We start from the raw sequence: 21,420 nt of genomic DNA on the forward strand, positions 1-21,420 counted from the left end.
TCTGTGCATTCATGTTTGTCATTGGGCAAACAATTTTTTTAAAAAATTAATTCCAGATTAATTCAAATTTCATCATCTGAGTTTCTGGAACTAACCAAAGTGCAATTTATGTTTTATATTGTGTAATGGGGCAGGATTTGTGAATGACTTCAGACTAATCCTCCCTTCTGAAATTTTAAGTGACCACAATGTGATTGAATTTAACATTTTCATTTGAAAGAGTAGATTAGATTAAAGACTAAGATTTTAACCCTAAAAAAAGGGCAAATACATGGGCATGAAAGCTGAGCCACCTAAAATGAACTGATAAGAATTAGATTAATAAAGATGTAGTGGCAGACATTTAGGGTGATATTTTGCAATCTTCAGAATAATTATGTTGCTACAAAAAGAAAAGTACTAAAGGGAGGACCTCTTTAGAAGTGGGATGAGCACCAAACTTAAGGAAAAATCAACTTATTGCTCAAAGATGAGTAGCAAATCTGATTGGTCAGAACATAAAGTTACCAAAAGGTTCATCAGGAGAAAGAAACCAGAATATGAGACAAAGTTAAGAATCTAATTTTTGTAAGCTTTTTAGCAAAAAAGTACATGGTGTGTTGATCCTTTTGCACATAAGATTGGGGAATTAGTTGTAGATGATTAAGACGTGGTGGATTAAATGAACAAATGTGAAGACACAATCAACACTACCTAAGGAAAAAAAACTATTTCAATAATGGTAAATCAGGAGGTGAAAGGAAGAGATGAGCTTGTAGAATTATAATTACAAGGAAACTGGTATATAGCAAACTGACTTAGCTGTGATCTCTCATGACTCTGGATCCAGGTGGTGTTCACCCTCTGGTCTTAAAAAGAGGTGGCTAGTGAGGTCATAGATGGATTGGTGCTTCATTTCTAAAGTTTTATTTAATTGAGCAAAGAGTCCATTAGACTGAAACACAGCAAATATAAGCCCTCAATTCAAGATGGGAGAAAGTTTCCTCTTTTTTTTTGTCTATCAGCCAATTAGCTTGATGTATGTTTTTGATTAATCCATTATTACAGCTGCACAGTTTTGGGAAAACTCCAGGTAATCAGGAAGGGTCAGCATGGTTTCGTTGAACAGAATTTACGTTTTAACCAATTTATGTTCTGTGCTGTGGATAAAGTGAAGCCTGTGGAAATATTGCACTTGGATTTCCAGAAAGCATTTATTAAGGTGCCATAGCAAAAAAAAAAATCCTCATGGTATAGGGGATGGCATATTAGCATGGATAAAAGATTGTCTGTCAGATATAGACAGTATACACAAATAGGCCTTTTGGCTGAATAACAGGATATTGATGAGTGGAGTTACATAGGAGTCTGTGTTGGGACCTCAAGATTTTACAACTTCATCACTGACACAATTGAGGGAAGCAAATTTGTAGATGACACTGAGAGGTAGAAAAGTATTATGTGAAGAAAACATAAGCTTGCAGATGGATACAGATATTTTCAGTGATTGGGTGAAAATCTGGCATTTGGAATATAATGTGGGAAAGCATGAAATTGGTCGGTTTGGCACGAAGAATGAAATAGCAGAGTATTACTTAAATTGTGAATGACTGCAGAATTCTGAGGCGTAGAAGAACACTAGATGTTCCAGTGCGTGAGTCACAAAAGTTAAGGAACCAAAAGAGAAAATGCTGGAAAATCTCAGCAGGTCTGGCAGCATCTGTAAGGAGAGAAAAGAGTTGATGTTTCGAGTCTAACTGACCCTTTGTCAATTGCTTTTATACAAAAGTTAAGGATGCAGGTACAGCACATAGTTAACAAACTAATAGGATGCTGCTCTTTATTACAGGTGAATTGAAGGTAAAAATGATGTGCTTCAATTAGACAGGGCATTGGAGAGACCATATCTCATACTATGTTCAGCTTTGGAGTCCTTAGTTAAAGACTGAAGGCGTTTCAGAGAAGGTTTACATGATTGATACTTGGAATAAGTAGGTAGTCATATTGTTACGACACAGGGTAAGCACCCCCACCTCCCCATGTTATTTTAAACCAGCAACACAAGATTTACCCTGTGTGGTAATCTGTGTGAAAATTTGAGGCCAAGAACTAGTTAAAGTAAAAGTAACCACTTTATTCCTTAAAGTATAACACAGAATAATTAGCTAACAACTATTTACAACTCCTTTCTCTAACCTATCTTTCTCCTTCCCCTTCTGCAATACTAGTCTGATAAATCTTAATCAAATTCAAATTTCAAAACCAGCCAGCTGTCGGAACTTCGCTTTTGGCTTCCTCTGCCTTCTTTTCTTCTTAGGGATTTCCGTTTCACAGGTCACCTTTATAGAGAGCCATTTTTTGGGCAGTCTTTACATGCTGGTGGGTTGGTGGCTCTCCTCCAATTGTTCAATATTCCCGATCGTATACCTATAAAGCAACAGATTGTTTCATTGGTTTTTAATATTGTCAATATACTAAATTCAAATTTTTAATTGGATGTTGGTATTTTGGGGTATAATTTAAACTGGTCAAATTCAAAATTGTTTTGTTGTCTCCAGACAACCAGCTACACCAGCTGCTGGACTAAATTGTTACAACACCAAAATGTTCTGAACAAGACAAATGTATCAGGTAGTTCTGCTAGCTTTTAACTCTCTTAAAGGTACAGTACCCCTTACACCTTCACAACAGCTATGAACCACACAGGTTGTACAGGCTGGAGTTTTTTCTACTGGAGTTTAAAAGAGTGAGGGGTGACTCAAATGAAGTTTATAATATCCTCTATGGTCTTAAGGTGGAAATGGAAACTCTAGGTCAGTCTAGAACTAATGGGCAGAATTTCAAAATGAGGTTTTAGCCTTTCTGAACACAGATGAGATTTTTTTCTTTCCTTTGAGGTTTACTTTCGAGTTCTCTGCCTCAGGCAATGGAGGCAAGATCATCAAGTATTTTAAAGGAAGTGAATTTAAAGTTCTGGCAAGCAGTTGGAAATGTGAAAATCGAAGCACAATCAGAACAATGATCTTATGGAAAGGCACAGAGGACTCCAGGGTTTAATGGTCTACTTCTGTTCCTATTCTATATGTTTGTACTCAAATCCTCAGTGTTAATCTGGTCTCTGGAGCAATAGTTTAATGGCACCCCCTGCAATAGTCAATGAAGTGTTGTAACTGCTGGAATGTGAGAAATATGGCACGTTGGCAACTCTGTGCACCGTAAACTCCCAGAAACAGCAATGTGGTAGTGTCTTTGATATAACTTTAACTTTAATGATGTTTGTTGAAGGATGGCTTTTGGCCTGCATTATCAGCGAGAACTTGCCCACTCCTCTTCAGTGTACTTCCAAGAGATATTTTCCATCCCAATTGGAGAACAAAAGAGGGTTCACTTTATAATCCTGACCAAAAGACAGCATTTTAGACAATGTAATGCTCTGACGCTGACTTTTGTTCTAAACTCTCAAGCGGGATTTGAACATCCAGCCTCCTCATTCAGAGACAAGAGTGCTACTGCTGCACCAAGACTGACACAGCTTTGTCTAAACGCATGGATACTAAAAGAGGATATGATTTTGATTGCTATGTCCATTCCATTATGTAAATTGTACAGGACAGTAGTCTCAGCCCCAATTCCTGCAGAACACCACTTCCCAGCTACCAGTAGTCTAACTATTTTTAAACTCGTGTTTTCTGTATGATAGCCAATTTTTGAACCATTATGTAGCTTGTCTCCTGCCTCTGTGTGCTCTGTATTAAACTGTTAGGATGAATAGCCTGCTACTGTGCTGAAAATTCTGTTTCTGACTAACCACATACATGATTTCACATTATTAATGATACAATCCATAGGTTAGCAGATTGCGTTAGTAATGGAAGCCGGATGCTTCACCTTCAACACTGTACTCTTAAATACTGAGATATAAGCACTTGTTTTGAGCCCAGTAGTCTGCCCGTCTCCCCCCTCATTTTAGTGGAGGAGCTACCTCATAAGAGACTGAGTAAATTCTGGCTTTAAAATAAGAGCAGTTTAAGATGAGCACACAAACACTTATGTAGCTATACCCATGGTGTAATTTCAAATGAGGATGGAGTGCAGCATGTGCAATGATCAATTGTAGCTGTCAATAGACATGTTTTAAATAATCAAACCAGCAGCTAATGGTACTCCCAAAAATCTACAGAATTATTACAAATGCTAAGTGGGTAATTTTTAATGTTTTCACTTGATAGTGTAGCCATGAGCTCAAGTTTCATTTTAGAACTTGACCATATTGTGTAAGTTGGCTCCAATCCCATTTTGCTTATTCAGCAGCAGTGAATTTTCTCCTAGCTGATACATCTCCAAGTAATAGCAAGAAAATTCAATTAATTTGGCAATAGTTTTTGTTGGTAGAAACTTGCTGTGCATGAATTGGCTGTAAACAAAGGTATCTATCAAATCATAGACATGATGGGCTAAGTGGTAGTTCTGTGCTGGCTCTCTGCAGGAGAACCTCAGCTAGTTTCACACCCCTGACTTCCCCATTGGCCCTACGATTCTTTTTCTCTACAGATGATGATTCAATTTTCATTTGAGTCATGGTTGAATCCATCACCATCATTCTCTTGGGCAATATATTCCAGATTTTAACCATTTACTATGAAAAAAGGTTTTTTCTCCTGTCACTCAATTCTTCGTTTTTCACGTTAGATCAGTGCCCTCTAACTCCTGATGCTTGCATTGGTATAACGAATATGTCTGTATTTGGTTTGTGCAGACCCCATGTCTCCATCTGTTCATTAAACGCCGCACTTATTTACACTGGTTGATAGAATGGACATGCAAGAGCTCTGTGTAATCCTGTCAGCTGAGGTGGCAAGGGAATGAATAGATTAGATTCCCTACAGTGTGGAAACGAGCCCTTTGGCCCAACCAGTCCACACTGACCGTCCAAAGAGTATCCTACCCAGATCCATTTCCTGCTGACTAATCCACTTAACATTATGGGCAATTTAGTGTGGCCAGTTCACCCTGACCTGCACATCTTTGTGACTGTGGGAGGAAACCGGAGCACCTGGAGGAAACCCTTGCAGGCGCGGGGAGAATGTGCAAACAGTCGCCCAAGGCTGGAATTGAACCTGGAACCCTGGTGCTGTGAGGCAGCAGTGCTAACCACTGAGCCACCGTGGTGGCATTATTACTTGGAGTATTGTATAAATCTTTTAATAGTTGTCAGAGCTACAAGAAAGTCTCCTGTTTTTTTTTGCTCATTGTCACTTAGTGCCTTTAAATAGCCTGGAATACTTGATTACATTAGAGGTGCCATATAAATGCATGCTGTTGTTGGCAATGATCACTGAAAGAGCCCATGCAACATTTAATTCAGTCCTTATCTTGCTTTAAAATTGTACATTTAGTGACACACATATTAGTATATAAACAGCTAATTTACCTTGATCAATGAAACAGAAGATATTCTATGTAGAACTGCAAATGCATTTCCACATTGTAATATGTGCAAGATCACGTAATTGGAGTTTTGGTGGAGTGGTGATAAAATTATAGAACTCCAGTGAAAAACTATTGTCACATAATGTGGAATTTAACTTATGTGCATAAGTTTTTGAAATTTGCTTCACAGGTAGATAGTGGTTAAGAAGGCATTTAGCATGCTTGCCTTCATTGCTTAGACCTTTGAGATAAGGAGTTGGGATGTCATGCTGAGGTTGTGAGGTGACCTGTGAAGTACTGTGCGCAGTTCTGGTCAATCTAGCATAGATTGGATAGGATTCGGGAAAGCTTTACCACAATGTTGCCAGGCATGAAGGGTTTGAGCATATAGGCTGGAACTTTGTTCACTGGAGGGTTGACCTTTAGAGGTTTATAAAATTGTGAGGGGTATAGATAAGATGAATTGCTAGGATCTTTCCCCTAGAGTGTTTGGAGTTCAAAGCTAGAGGGCATTTTTGTAAGATGAGAAAGATTTGAAAAGAACATGAGGGGCAAATTTTTCAGTGTGTGCTTATTGTGTCGAACGAACTACCAGAGGAAGTGGTGGATACAGGTACAGTTACAACGTTTTAAAAGATGTTTGAATAAGTATATGAATAGGAAATATTTCAAGGGATATGGACCAAACACAGGTAAGTGTGGTTCTAGTTTAGTTTGGGAACATAGTTGGCATGGACTGAGTTGGACTGAAGAGTCTGTTTCCATTCTATATGACTCTGATTCTTAGTAAACCATTGGGCTGGCTTTATAAATGGACTGGATGCAATTTCCCTCAATTCTGCTCTTCAGTGCATGTTAGATATTGGAGGTGCCATCTTTAGGAAGAAACATTAAAACCAAGGTCATGGGGCAGCACGGTGACTCCCTGGCTAGCACTGTGGCCTCACAGCACCAGGGACCCAGGTTCAATTCCTGCCTTGGGCAACTGTCTGTGGGGAGTTTGCACATTCTCCTCGTGTCTGCGTGGATTTCCTGCAGGTCCTCCAGTTTCCTCCCACAGTCCAAAGATGTGCAGGTCAGGTGAATTGGCCATGCTAAATTGCCCATAGTGTTAGGTTCTGGGTTAAATGTGGGGGAATTGGTCTGGGTGGGTTGCTCTTCGGAGGGTCGGTGTGGACTTGTTGGGCCGAAGGGCCTGTTTCCACACTGTGTAGCTAAGCTAATCTAATCTAATCTAATGTCTGCCTTGGTGAACTGATTCAATGGTGGTATTTTGAATGACAGCAGGGGAATTATCCCTACTGTCCATTCAAGTATGGATTCCTTATTCAATGCCTCAAAAACTGATTATTTGGTAATTGTAATATTATTGTTCATAGACAATCCCCAGTACAAATAAGCTGTTTTGTTTCCAACATTACCATAGTGATTAGACTTCAAAAATACTTTAATGACTTTAGAGCTTTGCATGTGCAGTGATCTTGAAAAGTTTATATCAAATTCAAGTCACTTTCTTTTAAATAGGTGCTTCATTAGTGCACTTGATTTTCAAAAAAATGAATTTGATTCTTATCTACAAATCACTAGTCTGACTAACTATAACTGTAAGTTCACTGCAATTACATTTTCACCTTTAGTTTAATTTCAATTAAGTCTTAGTGCTTGGAAAAGCTTTTCTTTCCTTTTAAGGTAGTCTTGCTTGTCACTGTGTAGATTTGTGCCTCGGCATGATGATGAGCTGGAGTTAGAGGTCGATGACCCTCTCCTCGTAGACATGCAGGCTGATGATTACTGGTACCATGCCTACAATATGCGAACAGGTGAAAGAGGAATCTTCCCAGCATACTATGCACTCGAAGTCAACATGGAACGAGGACAGTTTGCAGGTATTTGATTTGCATTAACTATATAGTAAAGCCAGGCACTCATACCAATAAGCAAAATGCAATAAACTTGAAATGGGATGTAAAAACTGAATCCCTCTCAGACAGCCTTAATAGAGAAAGGGAAGAGGTTAACTCAGTGTTTCAGACTGATGGACTTATGTTCTTTCTGTCTGAATTGCTGACAAACCAAGTTCTTGATTTAGGTTTAACCAGGAGTTGAATCAAAAATTGACATATGCATAGTATACAAATTACTCACTACTTTGGGGGGTGGCAAGGTAACAGTGAGAGGTGAACCTATTGTAGATTTGTGCTAATTGTCCTTTGTGCAAAGCAAGTAGTGATTTCCCCCTTAACCTTGCCAGTATTAGGAAGTTGGATTTATACATTAGACATGCTTTACAAAGATGGAGGTAATGAAAGGCATAAGCAACGTATCAACATTGACAATTGTAAATTAGTTGGTAGCAAATCAGTCTCTCTGGCCCAGAAAATGAATTAATTTGAAGCTTTTGTCCTTGCCCCTTCAATGAAAATAACAGCTCACGACTTTATAAAAAATAAGTGCTAAAATTATAACCAACTATTTTTCCAGCACTTCCATCCAAATTGATCTTTTGTCCCAAAATATCTCAAACAAGGCTTGCCATCTACATTAAGATTGCAAAAGTGATATCTAATTCCAATGTGTTAGTGCACGCTATCAGAAATCATTTCAACCCTACTGTAATTACATGTTTCCAGTCAAAAAGTCTTTTAAAAATGTAGAGCTTGTTTTTAAACATTGCTTAAACAAATAGGTTGATGTTATAAATATGTAATCATGTTTTTTCTCCTCCCTATGTCTCCTTCAGCAGCAGTAGCAGAAAAGAATGACTGGGTAGATAAATTCCATCTGAAATTCTTGGGTTCAGTCCAAGTGCCATACCATAAAGGGAATGATGTACTGTGTGCAGCCATGCAGAAGGTAACATGAAAATACTGGGAAAAAACTGTCTTCTGAAAATCACAATGGAACCATTTTTATCCTGGACTTGAAACAGGAGCAATATCCTTAATATGGAGTGATGGAAAACAAACACTCAAATTGAAATTTAAGTGTTGAATGCACATTTCTGCCTTTAAGCAAACTGGATACATTTTATTAAAATTTTTTGTGAATATAAATCGTATGGGTAAAAGGAAAGCAACTGGCATAGTGTACGTGCATTTCCACAGGTCTCCACCATCCCTGAAACCCTTAAAGGTTATTTACAACTTTTAACACAAAGCTAGTGCATAAGACACAGGCTTATGGAGTGGAGTTTAATAGAGAAGTATGGCTAGTGGATTAGTTAACAATCATGAAGCAAAGAGCAGGATAAAGCGAATATTTTCAAGTTAGGCTGTGAACTGCAGCAAGGATCAGTGCCAGACGCTCAGCTATTTGTAGAGTATATTAATGACAGATGAAGTGGCACAGTAGTGAAGGTTGCATCTGGTACAAAGCTAGATGAGAACCTAAGCTGTGTGAAAGATACAGACTGAAACAAAGACAGACTGGTTCAGATAGTGGGCAAGAAGGTTGCAGATGGTTGTAAAGATTGGGCAATGCAAGTTTATTTGTTTTGGTAGAATAGAAAAGCAGATTTTTTCTTAAAGAAATGAAACTTTTAAGTGTTGAAGTTTAGAATGACTTGAATGCATTTGTACAAAAAACAGTCACCATACAGTAATAGGGAAGACAAATAATAGGGTAGGGAAGGCAAGTGGAATGTTGGTCTTTATTGTAATGGGGGTTGGATTATGAATAGGGAAATGTTGATGTAATTTATGTAGGACTTCAATGAGACAATACCTAGAGTACACTGAATTCTTTTAATCACTATTTAAGGAAGCACATACTGCGTTTAGAGGCGGTACAACAACATTCACTAGATTGGTTTCTGGGTTGAGATAATTGCCCTAAGGTGAGAGGCCGAGTTCATTAGGTTCATCATCTAGAATTTGGAAAAATGATGTGATCTCATTGAGACATGTAAATCTGACAGGCAAACCTTGTTTTCCCTTGATGAATCTCGAACATGGACCCCATCTCTGGACAAGTAATCAGTCATTTAGGAGTAAGATGAAGATGCATTTTCTCACTCAAATGGCAGTAAATCTTGGAAATTCTCTACCCCAGAAGGTTGTGGATACCCTATGAATATATGAGGCTGAGAGAGATCTTTGATTTCTGAAGGAGTCGAGAGGTGTGGGTTATCTCAACATCTGCAGTGAAATGGCTGAAAGCGTGTTTGGGGACAGCACATCATTTTAAAGGATCTTCATGGGAAGATAGAATTAGTCCTTAGCAAGGACAAGATCAAATTTGCTTAATTAAGGGGAGCCAATGGCCTAATGGTGTTATCACTAGACTGTTAATCGAGAATGATTAGCTAATGTTCTGGAGACTCTGGTTCAAATCTCACCGTGACCTAAACTGTTTTTCAGTTCTAACATCTTGAACATTTCTGTCCAATTTCCCTAGCTTAGAAACTCCACAAACTAAAACTTCCGATCTGGTGACTGGTTCCCCTGAACTAAAAGTTTGATTTGTCTACTCTCAGAAACATATGCAGCCTGAATTGAATTTTTGACTCTTCTGAACTGAACTAAAAAGCTAAAACTAGTGTTTTTCTGGTCTGTTAGCAGTGTAAACATTCAATTTATTAAAATTACAGGGTTTCTTCCAGGAACCTAACAGCAGTAACATACTTTTATTGACTTGATGCACCTGAGTCACTGGTCCAAATAAATTTCTGACCAGTTGAAAAAATTATCTTCAATGAACTGACCCACATTCATCTGCCTCTATTTTGAAATCCAAATCTTAAAATATATATATAAACCCTTGCCATCATGCAATGAAGCACTTTGTTATCACTGTTGGAAACCATTTGTAGACATATCGTGCAGCACCCTTGCCCAAACTGCTGTAAGATATGACTGGATTGTGTGTTTTTTGTAACTTTTTCTTGTTGCTAGATATTGGCTAGGATTTGTGCATCAAAAGGAGAAAAATAGTGAACAGATACCAGGTTAAATTGCTATTTTAAATTTGGTACCTCAACTTTTATACCTGAAATCTGAATGACTGCTGTTTTCTTCTGAATAGATTGCAACAACAAGAAGATTGACTGTCCAGTTCAACCCTCCCTCTTGCTGTGTCCTGGAGATCAGTATGCAAGGAATTAAAATAGCTGTACAACTCGATGGACGTGGAGTCTACGAGAAGGTAATTACCTTGCCTGTATTACTTGCATAAATTAACTGTTGAATGGAATGATAGTTCAGAGCACAAAGGATTCTCTAAAAGAGAAATGTTGTTATTTCCGTCTTTATAATAGAAATGGCCTTCACACCATTACACATTCTTCTACATTTCCACACTTTGGCTTAGTTACTCCAACCAATAACAAATTTGAGGAAAAGCCGTCTACACTGTGACAAAAAAACTGACATTGCTGGAAAGGTATAGCAGGCCTGGCAACATCTATCTAACTTGCTGTCTCCATGGATGCTGTCTGACCTGCTGTCATCTTGAGCATTTGTCATTTTCAGTACAGATTTCAGCATCTGCAGTAATTTGCTCCTACCTGGCAGCATCTGTGGAGAGAAACAGTTAACATTTTGGATCAAGTGATCCTTTCTCCGCACGCAGTGAGTGGTTTAGGATCTAGAATGCACTGCCTGATTAGTTTGGTGATGGCAGGTTCCACCATGGCTTTCAAAAGGTAATTGGCCAAACATCTAAAGGTGACAGATGCAGGATGAGTGAGCAGCTTTGATCTTCCAGAGGTCAGGCACGAAAGAAATCTGCCTCTTCTCTACTTTAACCATTCTGTGAGTTCCCCCTCATGTATACCATATGAGATCAATTAGTTAGAAATAAATTATGCAATACAACCTGATGTAATACTCCTCCCATGGAATTGCTGATGTCTTGTTAGATTGTGCTTCCCTAATAAGGGATGTTACCAGGAAAGAGTGCAACATTAATCAGTTCTTGTCTTATGGTCCTGCATTCTGTCTTTATTTTGCATTTCCTATTCTAAGCTTTATGTTTTATAAAGATCATAGTGTTGTCACATACTCCCATCACTGCAGCACCTTCACTGATAGCGAGGTTTAATTTTCTGGACAACTTGCCTCTAACTTTCATTGTAAATGTCAACTTTGGAATATGTAAAAGAAAAATGGTTGAGTGCATAAGGATGGAAAGATAACTTTGTTTTTAAATATTAACAATTGGAATTGTTCTGAGAGTTAGTTACATAGAGACTAACAAAGACATAAAGAAACTAGGGTCACTCTCCTTAGAGAGAAGAGGAGATTTGATAGAGATCTTGAAGATCATGAAGGGTTTAGAAGCAAATAAAGAAAAAACTGTTCCCAGTGGCTCAGGGGTTAAAAAAAATCAGAAGATGCAGATTTAAAATTATTAGCAAGAAAGGACTGAGGCAACCTGGAGGAAATACATGTTACAGAGCATCTTCATACAATTTGGAGTAAATTAATCGTGTGGTCAATACTGATTCAATAATCGCCTTTTTAAGGGGGAATTGGATGAATATCTGGGAGAAAACTTTCAGGGATGAGAAGTGAGCAAAGAATTACTGACTAAATTACACTTTACCAGATCTAGTGTAATTGAGTGTCCAAAAACCTGTTCTGTTCTGTTCTACAGTTCTCTAACCTATATACTACACATTCATTCCTTTTATTCAGCAATCTCTCCACTGACACAAAACTAATTATTTTATTAATTTTATTTCAAATTTTCCACGTCATTCATTTTACATTTACTCTTTTTTTAGTTTTTAAACTAACATTCTTTTAATACCTAAATTTATGATAAATATACAACTGGAATAATGTTCTTTATTGCTCCATTTGTCAAACATACAGTGCAGGAATTTATACACCACTGTGAAAGTATCACAACAATAGATCCTTTTATTAATCTAAACAGTGTAGATCAGTGGACATTGCAATATGTTACATCTAAACTGGATGAAATAAACTCTATCTCAAGAAATATCTGCAGACTTCAAATGTCACATAACAAAGTGAGGTAATAAATATCATGCTGGTTTCTTCTAACTTCATGTTAGAAATTTACGATCTCACACCAGTCTATAAACATCCCTTGCCTTAATCCCATTCTGAGTAACCTCATGTTGTGTTTTGAAGGATTGACTCAATTAAACACACTTCTACCTTAGCAGCAGAATAGTATATTCAACTTTATCTGCAGTAATCCTTTAGTGTATTTGTGACTCATTATGACCAAGCTATCATTTGATATTTTTAAAAAAGCCTGTGTAAAATTGCATCTACACAAGTATGAAATATAAAATTCTGCTTTTAAAAATAAATTCTGCTCCTATTGTTTTGTTTTATGACAGGCCAGTAAATGCAGTCACTTTTTTCAACTGAAGAACGTTTCTTTCTGCGGGTATCATCCAAAGAACACCAAGTAAGTCCATTCACAGGAGTTTAATATTTTTCAAGTTGAGTTGGCTGGTAGTGATGTGACAAAAGTAACCACATTGACTACCTGACACCAAGGTAAGAAAGGATATTCCCATTTTCTGGCAATCTTTGTCAACCCAGCCCTACTCTACTTTGGATGTTTATTCTATTTAAAAGCAGGACATAAGTGCAATTTGTTGCAGTACTAGTTTAAATCTGTCACCTGGATATTCAACCATGGAGAGACCACTCAGTACCCAGCTGTTGTTCACTTATTGAGCGAAGTGGCTATGTGACTGAAATAGCCACTCAACAGACCAGGAACCGTAATCCAGCACATTAGCTCCCCCCTGCACTGTGGCACTTTGATCACTTAAAATCAGTTTTTAAAATATAAAAGGAAATGGTGGTAGCCGTAACGATGCTCACTAGGAATGAGAATCTGGTGTTCCTATGCCTTCGGACTGATACGTGACACCAGTCCCACACTAACGTTCGCTCATTCCTATTTAATGCCTTGTCTCAGTGGCCCAACAAGTAGATTTAAGAAACAAATAGCAGAATCTTGTATAGCAGAAGAGTTTAGAAGATTCAAAGCAGACAAGGGACTGAAGTCCAAAGATGTCAAAAGACCTGAAAATAATGAGTTTTAACAGAAATTTGTGATTGTAAAGCGTCGGTGTGTTGTTTAATATAGATCGGGGCATGCAGTTTTGGTTTTGAAGGTGTTGCGAAGGAAATTTGCTGGATTGATTCCAGCAATGGGGAATGTGAAGGAGGAGGCAATAGAGGAATTGATTTTTTTTAAAAAAGACAAAATAACTGCAGATGCCGGAGACCTGGAACAAAACCAGAAATTGTTGGCGAAACCTATCCGGTCTGGCAGCATCTGTGGGAAGAAAGTAGAGTTAGTGTTTCGGATCCAGTGACCCTTCTTCAGAACTGGAGGAGTTTACATCCTTGGAACTATAAAATGAGGTGAAAAGTTTTGTTTTAGTAAGGGGATTGGGTGAATACTTGAAAGGGAGAAATTGCAGGAATGGAAAGAAAGTGGGATTAATTAGGTTGTAGTTCAAAATCAAAACTGGTACAGACTCAGTTGGTTGATTGTCTTTTTGTGATGTACTATTCTAGTAATTCATTAGAGAGACAAATTAAAATGTGATTGTTCTCCTATGACCAGAGAAGTTTAGGATTTATTGGAGGTTTCAAGGTAATAAAGGGTTCATGTTGTTCTGGTTGAGTCACTGGACTCAACATTGACTCTGCTTTCTTCCCACAGACGCTGTGAGACTTGTTTAGTTTCTCCAGCAATTTATTTTTGTTTCAGATCTTCAGCATCTGCAGTTCCTTGTTTTATTCCAGAAGGCGGTGAGTATTTTTTTTAGATAGTTTGGACTGCTTCATTTGAAAGAGGTGAAAGCAGATTCGAGAGTATGTTTCGAAAGAGGATGAGATAAATAATCAAAGGATAAATGATCTTTTGAGGCAAGTGCAAGGAAGTGGGGCTAACTTATAACACTTTGATTTTGGATTAGTGGTGCTAGAAGAGCACAGCAGTTCAGGCAGCATCCGAGGAGCAGTAAAATCGACGTTTCGGGCAAAAACACTTCATCAGGAATAAAGGCAGAGAGCCTGAAGTGTGGAGAGATAAGCTACAGGAGGGTGGGGTTGGGGAGCAAGTAGCATAGAGTACAATAGGTGCGTGGGGGAGGAGATGGAGGAGGGTGGAGTGGATAGGTGGAAAAGAAGATAAGCAAGGTAGGACAAGTCATGGGGACAGTGCTGAGCTGGAAGTTTGGAACTAGGGTGAGGTGGGGGAAGGGGGAATGAGGAAACTGTTGAAGTCCACATTGATGCCATAGGGTTGAAGTGTTCTGAGGCGGAAGATGAGCGTTCTTCTTCCAGGCGTCTGGTGAGGGAGCGGCGGTGAAGGAGGCCCAGGACCTCCATGTCCTTGGCAGAATGGGAGGGGGAGTTGAAATGTTAGGCCATGGGGCGGTGTGGTTGATTGGTGCAGGTGTCCCGGAGATGTTCCCTAAAACGTCCTGCTAGGAGGCACCAGTCTCCCTAGTGTAGAGGAGACCGCATCGGGAGTAACAGATACAATAAATGATATTAGTGGATATGCAGGTAAAACTTTGGATGTAAAAGGCTCCTTTAGGGCCTTGGATGGAGGTGAGGAAGGAGGTGTGGGCGCAGGTTTTGCAGCTCCTGCGGTGGCAGGGGAAGGTGCCAGGATGGGAGGGTGGGTTGTTGGGTGTTGTGGACCTGACCAGGTAGTCACAGAGGGGAATGGTCTTTGCGGAAGGAGGAAAGGGATGGGGAGGGAAATATATCCCTGGTGGTGGGGCCTTTTTGGAGGTGGTGGAAATATCGGCAGATGATTTGGTTGATAGGGTGGAAGGTGAGCACCAGGAGTGTTCTGTCCTTGTTACGGTTGGAGGGGTGGGGTCTGAGGGCGGAGGTGCGGGATGTGGACGAGATGCGTTGGAGGGCATCTTTAACCAGGTGGGAAGGGAAATTGCGGTCTGTAAAGAAGGAGGCCATCTGGATTTTGAGGCTAGATGGGCCAAATAACTGCCTGGTATACTGTATAATTCTGTGATTCTAAGAAAAAAATCTCAATGCTGTCTTCTTGCTGCATTTGTTCTCTTTCTAGATATTTTGGATTTATTACCAAACATCCTTCAGACCATCGATTTGCTTCCCATGTTTTTGTCTCTGAGGATTCAACCAAACCAATAGCCGAATCAGTGGGGTATGCTTATCTCTTTTTTTTCAAACTTCTATTTGGAAAAAGGAGAAATTCACTGCCTATTTCTATGGGCCAGTGTGTTCAAAAAGAGTGGTGCTCAGACTGCAATGCACTAATTTCATCTTGTTTTAAGCCCATTTTCCCTTTTGTCAATGTGCCACCTCTAACTTTTATAATAGGACCATCATCTATGACTCCGTTGTAGGTTCATAGTCCCACAAGAGAGATTTGAGAACCAGTATCCAAGGTGACCTTCCCAGTACAGTCAGAGACCACTAGTGATTGAAAAACAAAACCCTATAGACCAGTGCAGGTGATCAATCAAAGTCTTGACAAACAGATAAGCTGGGAGAAATCTCCTAACTCAGAACGGTTTTGGGCCATGGAATGGCCTACATTAATAGTGAGGGCTATGTATCCATATTAGCCTTTGGCAAAGAAATGATCGGTTAAATGGACTCCTTCTATATTTGGGTTTTATGATCCCACCTTAACAAAATTTGTGGTTATCCTTCTTGCCTGACATTTGTTTTCCTTACACTTTGTAAAGTTTGCATTAAAAGTAAAGCCAGTTTTAAGTGAGCTTTGGCAGTAAATGTAAACATTATATATCCAGTGAGATTGTGCTATATTTCATTCTTGTCATTTGTGTTAGTTGGAACATGGAAGTGCCAATGGACCATTTAGTGCTTCAAACCTGTCTGAAATTCTTTGATTTGATGATGGCTGACCTCTTTACCCACCTTTTGTTCCACATCCCATGTCAGCTTTACTTCCCCAAAAACACTGGTTGATCTTAGTTGTAAACATTTGGTACATTAATCCATGTACAGCCTTCTCAACATAAATAATCGCTGGGCTACCACCATAAAAGATGACAATTTGTACTTCAGAGGAAGTGGAGTGAGGGTGGTAGTCATCATGACTGGGCCACAATTTGAGTTCCTCTTCCTCTTAGAGTTTGAATAAAATGAATGTGGTTGACACTGGGGGTTTACAGAGTTGGGTTTGTGAGAATGGATCACTGGGCTCAAAAGCCAGGGTGCAAAGCTTCTACATGGAGCCCATTATTCTAACTTCACCCTGTTCTTTTCAGCCTAAGTGGCTTATACCTATTATAGAAGCTATTTTCCTTCACTCCAAAACGTTTGGAGATTGACTCAACCATAGTAGGATTTGAATGAAGATCTGAAAATGTGTTGCTGGAAAAGCGCAGCAGGTCAGGCAGCATCCAAGGAACAGGAGAATCTGCCTGACCTGCTGTGCTTTTCCAACACATTTTCAGCTCTGATATCCAGCATCTGCAGTCCTTACTTTCTCCTTTTTTGAATAAAGATTTGTCTGTCCGTATGATAAACATGATAGAGTTGGTCAATGAAGGAGATGTAAGTTTGGCATTTAATGTTAAATATTTCTGTTTCCCCTCTTGTACAGGAGGGCCTTCCAGCTATTCTACAAAGAATACATTGAATACACCTGTCCAACAGAAGACATTTATCTGGAGTAGAAGTCTCTGAGCTGTGGGTGTTGCTCTGAACTCCTTGCGGTCTCCTTCTCAAACTCACCATGATGCATGAACATACTGAGCCAGAGGTCCTATATCATGATCCAGAACTATACAGCATCTCATTTGAAACATTTTACCTATTGTTACTTTTAGCCATGCTACACGGGTTGACAGCATTCTCCATCAGTTTGTGCCTCTTATCCCTCTTCTCTGCAAATCCGGTCCCATCTCATGTTCCATCATGTCATGGCAAAACAGCTCAACTGCTTGCTTCTTAACATCCTTGTGTGCATTGGGTACATGGTGTGATGGGCCAGAATATAAAGCTGGCGAAATAGCAGGACAAAATGGCACCAAACTACTCGGGAGTTACAAGATTGTAACAATGACGTTACACTGTATTCATTTAATAGTGTTGTGTGTAAAGTTCTTAAACTTTGTTCATGGAGTGTACAACATAGTTTATTTAAAGTTTGATGACAGCACCTTCTACACTTTGTTTCTTTGCACAACAATCATTCCTTTTTTTTGTTGGGGGGGGGGGGAAACCTGTACGATTACCACCTTCATTAAAAAGAACAAGTGTTGCTGAAGGTTACATGGCATCATGGGTGACATCAAACTATTCAATTATCAATTGCTGCACAGTCCATTTGCAAATTCACAAGTGTGTGTGGTACCACATTACAATATAGTCGAGAGCATTGTTTCAATTGTGACTGACTAAGTTTAAATTATGTTTCATTTACATGGAATTTTAGAATACCAATTTTGGATGCTGTTACAATCCAAGTTGATGGGCTTGGAGGTCCCAGAATGAAAGCTGACTTGATTGATCTTAATCTGTATTTTTGCAGTTTGTTACCATGGGGTTTAGTCATTGACGATATTCACACAAGACTATCACTATTCAAGTTCATTGCACAAAAGAAAGGAAAGGAAACAAAGTTTATGACATTTATATGTGTGAATTAATTTTAAATGCTGACATAAAGCAAAAAGAAATTCAACCTTTATTTCCCCTTGCAATATCCTTTTTCAGATATTCAATCCCAGAGAAATGTCACCTCTGTTTTAACTCTTAACTAACTTTTTCTTGTTTTTCTTTTTGGACTGCTGAAATAGTTTTAACATGACTTCCCAGTGATGAGGGCTTGAACTTCCTCTTAATTTTAATGGCTTAAATCTTTCTTCATGTCTGATAACTTGAAAATGTCCACACAAAATCTCATGGTTTGGAGATTTTACAAAGTGAACCTGTCCTTCTGATAGGGTGAACTGCTGTCCTGAACTGAGAATCTGACTCTTCAACTAGTATGGAACTGAAATCTGACTTTGCTGAACTGGACTCAAAGTAAACTACCAGTACCCTCTAATCATTTGTTTTTCTGTTTGTCATTAACTCAGCAATGTAAACTCTATATCCTTTAATATCGCAGGTACCTGGCTAGGCACTTGCAAAGTCATATGCTTTCTTAAATGATGTATTTGGGTCACTTTTTAAAATAAATTTCTGACCTTTCTTTTTAAAAGAAGTGACTTTAAGCAACTGAAACTAAGATGTATCAATCTCTTTTTTTTTGAGAAAAGCCCAAATTTGCCATGGCAATATATATAATAGACCATTATCACAACTCCCATTTCCTGGCTGTATCTATTTACAGTTGTGCTGTAGTGGCTGAAAAAAACCTTCTGTATTTATGAGATGGTGTTGTGATTTGGGGATTAAAATTCCTCAATTCCAGCCATTTTCCATTAAAGCTATGGATTGTCAAACAAGCAAGCGCCTGCATGTTTTCCCCTTCGCTTTTGTCTTTTTTGCCAATTTATTTTCAACTTCAGTAAGAAACTTTGTAACTGTTGTTTTGCCACAAAACCAAGACATCTCTGTCCCAGATGCCAGCAATGTCCTGAGATTGCACAATGACCTTTTGAATTCTAGACTTGTAAACCTATTTAAGTCTAGGTTGTAAGATCCTCATAATTATTGTAGCTGACAGTTATGATTATTTTAATATAAATAATTGAGCTGTGGGTTGAGTAGATCCTATGAGCTTTCATCTCAGGCTCTCCTGCCTTGAATCCTTTTGCCCCCCTTTTTGCCAATCTTGGGTACAACATTAGAAACATTTGTTGTTCAAATGGACTAATCCTGATGTGTTACCGAATCACCGTTAACCACCCCCCCCAATGCTCCAACATTTTTATAATAAAAGTGATCAAAGAAAATGAAAAAGGAACAATTTTTCTTTCATGTCCCCCCTTTGATTTTTCTTGTGGATTTTGCAAGTAACATTTTCTCAGAGATTGACCTTTTATAATTCCTGGAGACTGAGGCAATCTTAGTGGATTCATGACCCTAAAACAAATAACTTTCCTCTGAAATTCCTTGTGGGCAATTTGAGATCTGGAATACTTCCAACGTTTACAGGTTACACTGAATCAATCTTAAACATGTCTGCCCACGTGCAGTATAGTTGCATCTTTGGTACTGCTAGTAAATATTTATAGTTTCCCTTTTCCCTTTTAGGCAATTTAAAAGCTGGGGTTGGTCAGAGTTTAACTGCTGCTTGGCGAAGTTTTCAGTGCTGTACTGGAGTGTTCCAGCACAGAAATACACTGACTGGAGTATGTCATTGAGTCCTACTATCCTGTTCCACTATTCAATGTGATATAATTGTGGCTGATATGTGTCCTAATTGCTTTTGCCTCATAAATCTGAATAACACAAATCTATGCCTTTCTTCCTAATGAAAATTTACAATTCATCTAGCATCAGTTACCACTTGTGGCAGTGTTCCAAACTTTTTTAAACACAAAAAGGTGGGTACGCGTTTTCTCAGTTTGTTCTTGCAAGTTCTGGCTCTTTTTTTTTAGATAATACTCTCCCCTTCCTTTTATTTGCCTTGCACAGGTCAAAAAAAGAAATATCCAGAGAAGATCAATTCGAAGCAGTAGGATATGGTTAGTGATACTTGTGAAATCTTAGCCATCTCCTGATAGCTGTGGAGTGCTCATGTGAGAAGTGAAGTGAAACAGGTTGGAGACAAACTGAGTAATGGAAGGATTGATAATGCTAGAGGGATCCACAGAAGATGCAACCTTACACTGGGTGCCCCATCTCGTGATCCATCCGATGGATAATATCTATCACATTGTGCCTTGTAAAACCCTGTACCCATCAAGTTATGCATCCAACTTGATCTTGTGCTCATTTTATTATTGGCAGAGTCCTTCTCAAGTTAAGGGGACACCTTTTTAAGAAGAAAAGAGTTGTATTTATGATGCATCCTTCATGAACTTGGATATCCCAAAATTCTTCACTGTCAATGGATACCTTACAGCAATTACTAAAGTGTCTATTATAGTTCCCACATATTACATGGCAAGGTCCTCAAAACAGTTCAAAAATGGATTAGGTCATCTGTTCCTGGTGTTGTTAGAGAGGAGGTTAATGTTTACTCCTCAAAGCTTTCCCCCTCCAAGCCCCATATAGTCCTGAAGAAAAATATGTCATTTTTCCTTCAGTGTCACTGGGGTCAAGATCAGTGAGGGTGTTCCTACAAAAGAAAATCCTGGGATTTTTAAAAATAGAGCAGTAGGATGTAACATGGCCATCTGAGATGGAAAAGTGAGCTTAACTGGGTTATTAATCTCTTATAAATGATGTCTGTTCACCTATCACTACCTAGCCACCCCACCTCTCTCCCCACCCTAAAAGCCTCCACCTCCCTCCATACCTGCAACAGCCCTCACTCCCACCTCCAAGCCTGAAATGTTGACTTCTCCACCTCCTGCTTGTCGACTTAGGATTCCAGCATCTGTAGTTTTTTTTTGTCTCTAATCTCTGACAGTGTAACACACTCCACGTTTAACTGAAGGGAGCATTCTGGGTGGGCAATTAAGATTCCAGAATTGGAATTGAGTCTTGGGATTCGGGCTCAATCTGGTACGGTGAAGATGTCATTTATGTGGATTTTCTCACACCACTACATGTAACTAACCCAGTTGAATTACATTAGAGGAAAAATGATGCAGGGATACACCATCCTGCCCAAACAGTCCATTCCAATGACTATTGCTCGACCAAAACCACCACCTATAATTCGTCATTTAAAACCATTTTAAGTCTCCATTTCCTCCCCCTTCAAAGACTTTCCCAGCTTTCCCATATGTTGTTTGCTTCAACCATTCCTCTTGGGAGCAAATTCCACATTCCTGCCACAGAGTCCGGAGTTTCATCAGAATTCCGTATTGGTAATAGAAACAGAGCATTGGATCTAGAGTGATAGTCACCCATACATTGCTGGAAATAGGATGACAGTATCTAACACCAGTCAGGCAGCATCCGAGAGGCAGGAGCA

At 39.0% G+C, this 21,420-nt stretch overlaps 1 protein-coding gene across 1 annotated transcript in view; it reads left to right on the forward strand.

Moving 5' to 3' along the window:
• The window catches only part of mapk8ip1b (mitogen-activated protein kinase 8 interacting protein 1b), a 150,780-nt gene extending 133,617 nt beyond the window's left edge, over positions 1 to 17,163 (forward strand). Inside the window, exons 7-12 of the mRNA XM_060838555.1 lie at positions 7,123 to 7,295; positions 8,153 to 8,262; positions 10,432 to 10,551; positions 12,725 to 12,795; positions 15,454 to 15,552; positions 16,984 to 17,163. Of these exons, the coding sequence (XP_060694538.1) occupies positions 7,123 to 7,295; positions 8,153 to 8,262; positions 10,432 to 10,551; positions 12,725 to 12,795; positions 15,454 to 15,552; positions 16,984 to 17,056 (646 nt within the window). The 3' untranslated portion in view covers positions 17,057 to 17,163. The remainder of the gene's footprint in view (positions 1 to 7,122; positions 7,296 to 8,152; positions 8,263 to 10,431; positions 10,552 to 12,724; positions 12,796 to 15,453; positions 15,553 to 16,983) is intronic.
• The last annotated feature ends 4,257 nt before the right edge of the window (positions 17,164 to 21,420 follow it).

The sequence above is a fragment of the Hemiscyllium ocellatum genome, chromosome 18 (assembly GCF_020745735.1).
Source record: "Hemiscyllium ocellatum isolate sHemOce1 chromosome 18, sHemOce1.pat.X.cur, whole genome shotgun sequence".
NCBI lineage: Eukaryota > Metazoa > Chordata > Chondrichthyes > Orectolobiformes > Hemiscylliidae > Hemiscyllium > Hemiscyllium ocellatum.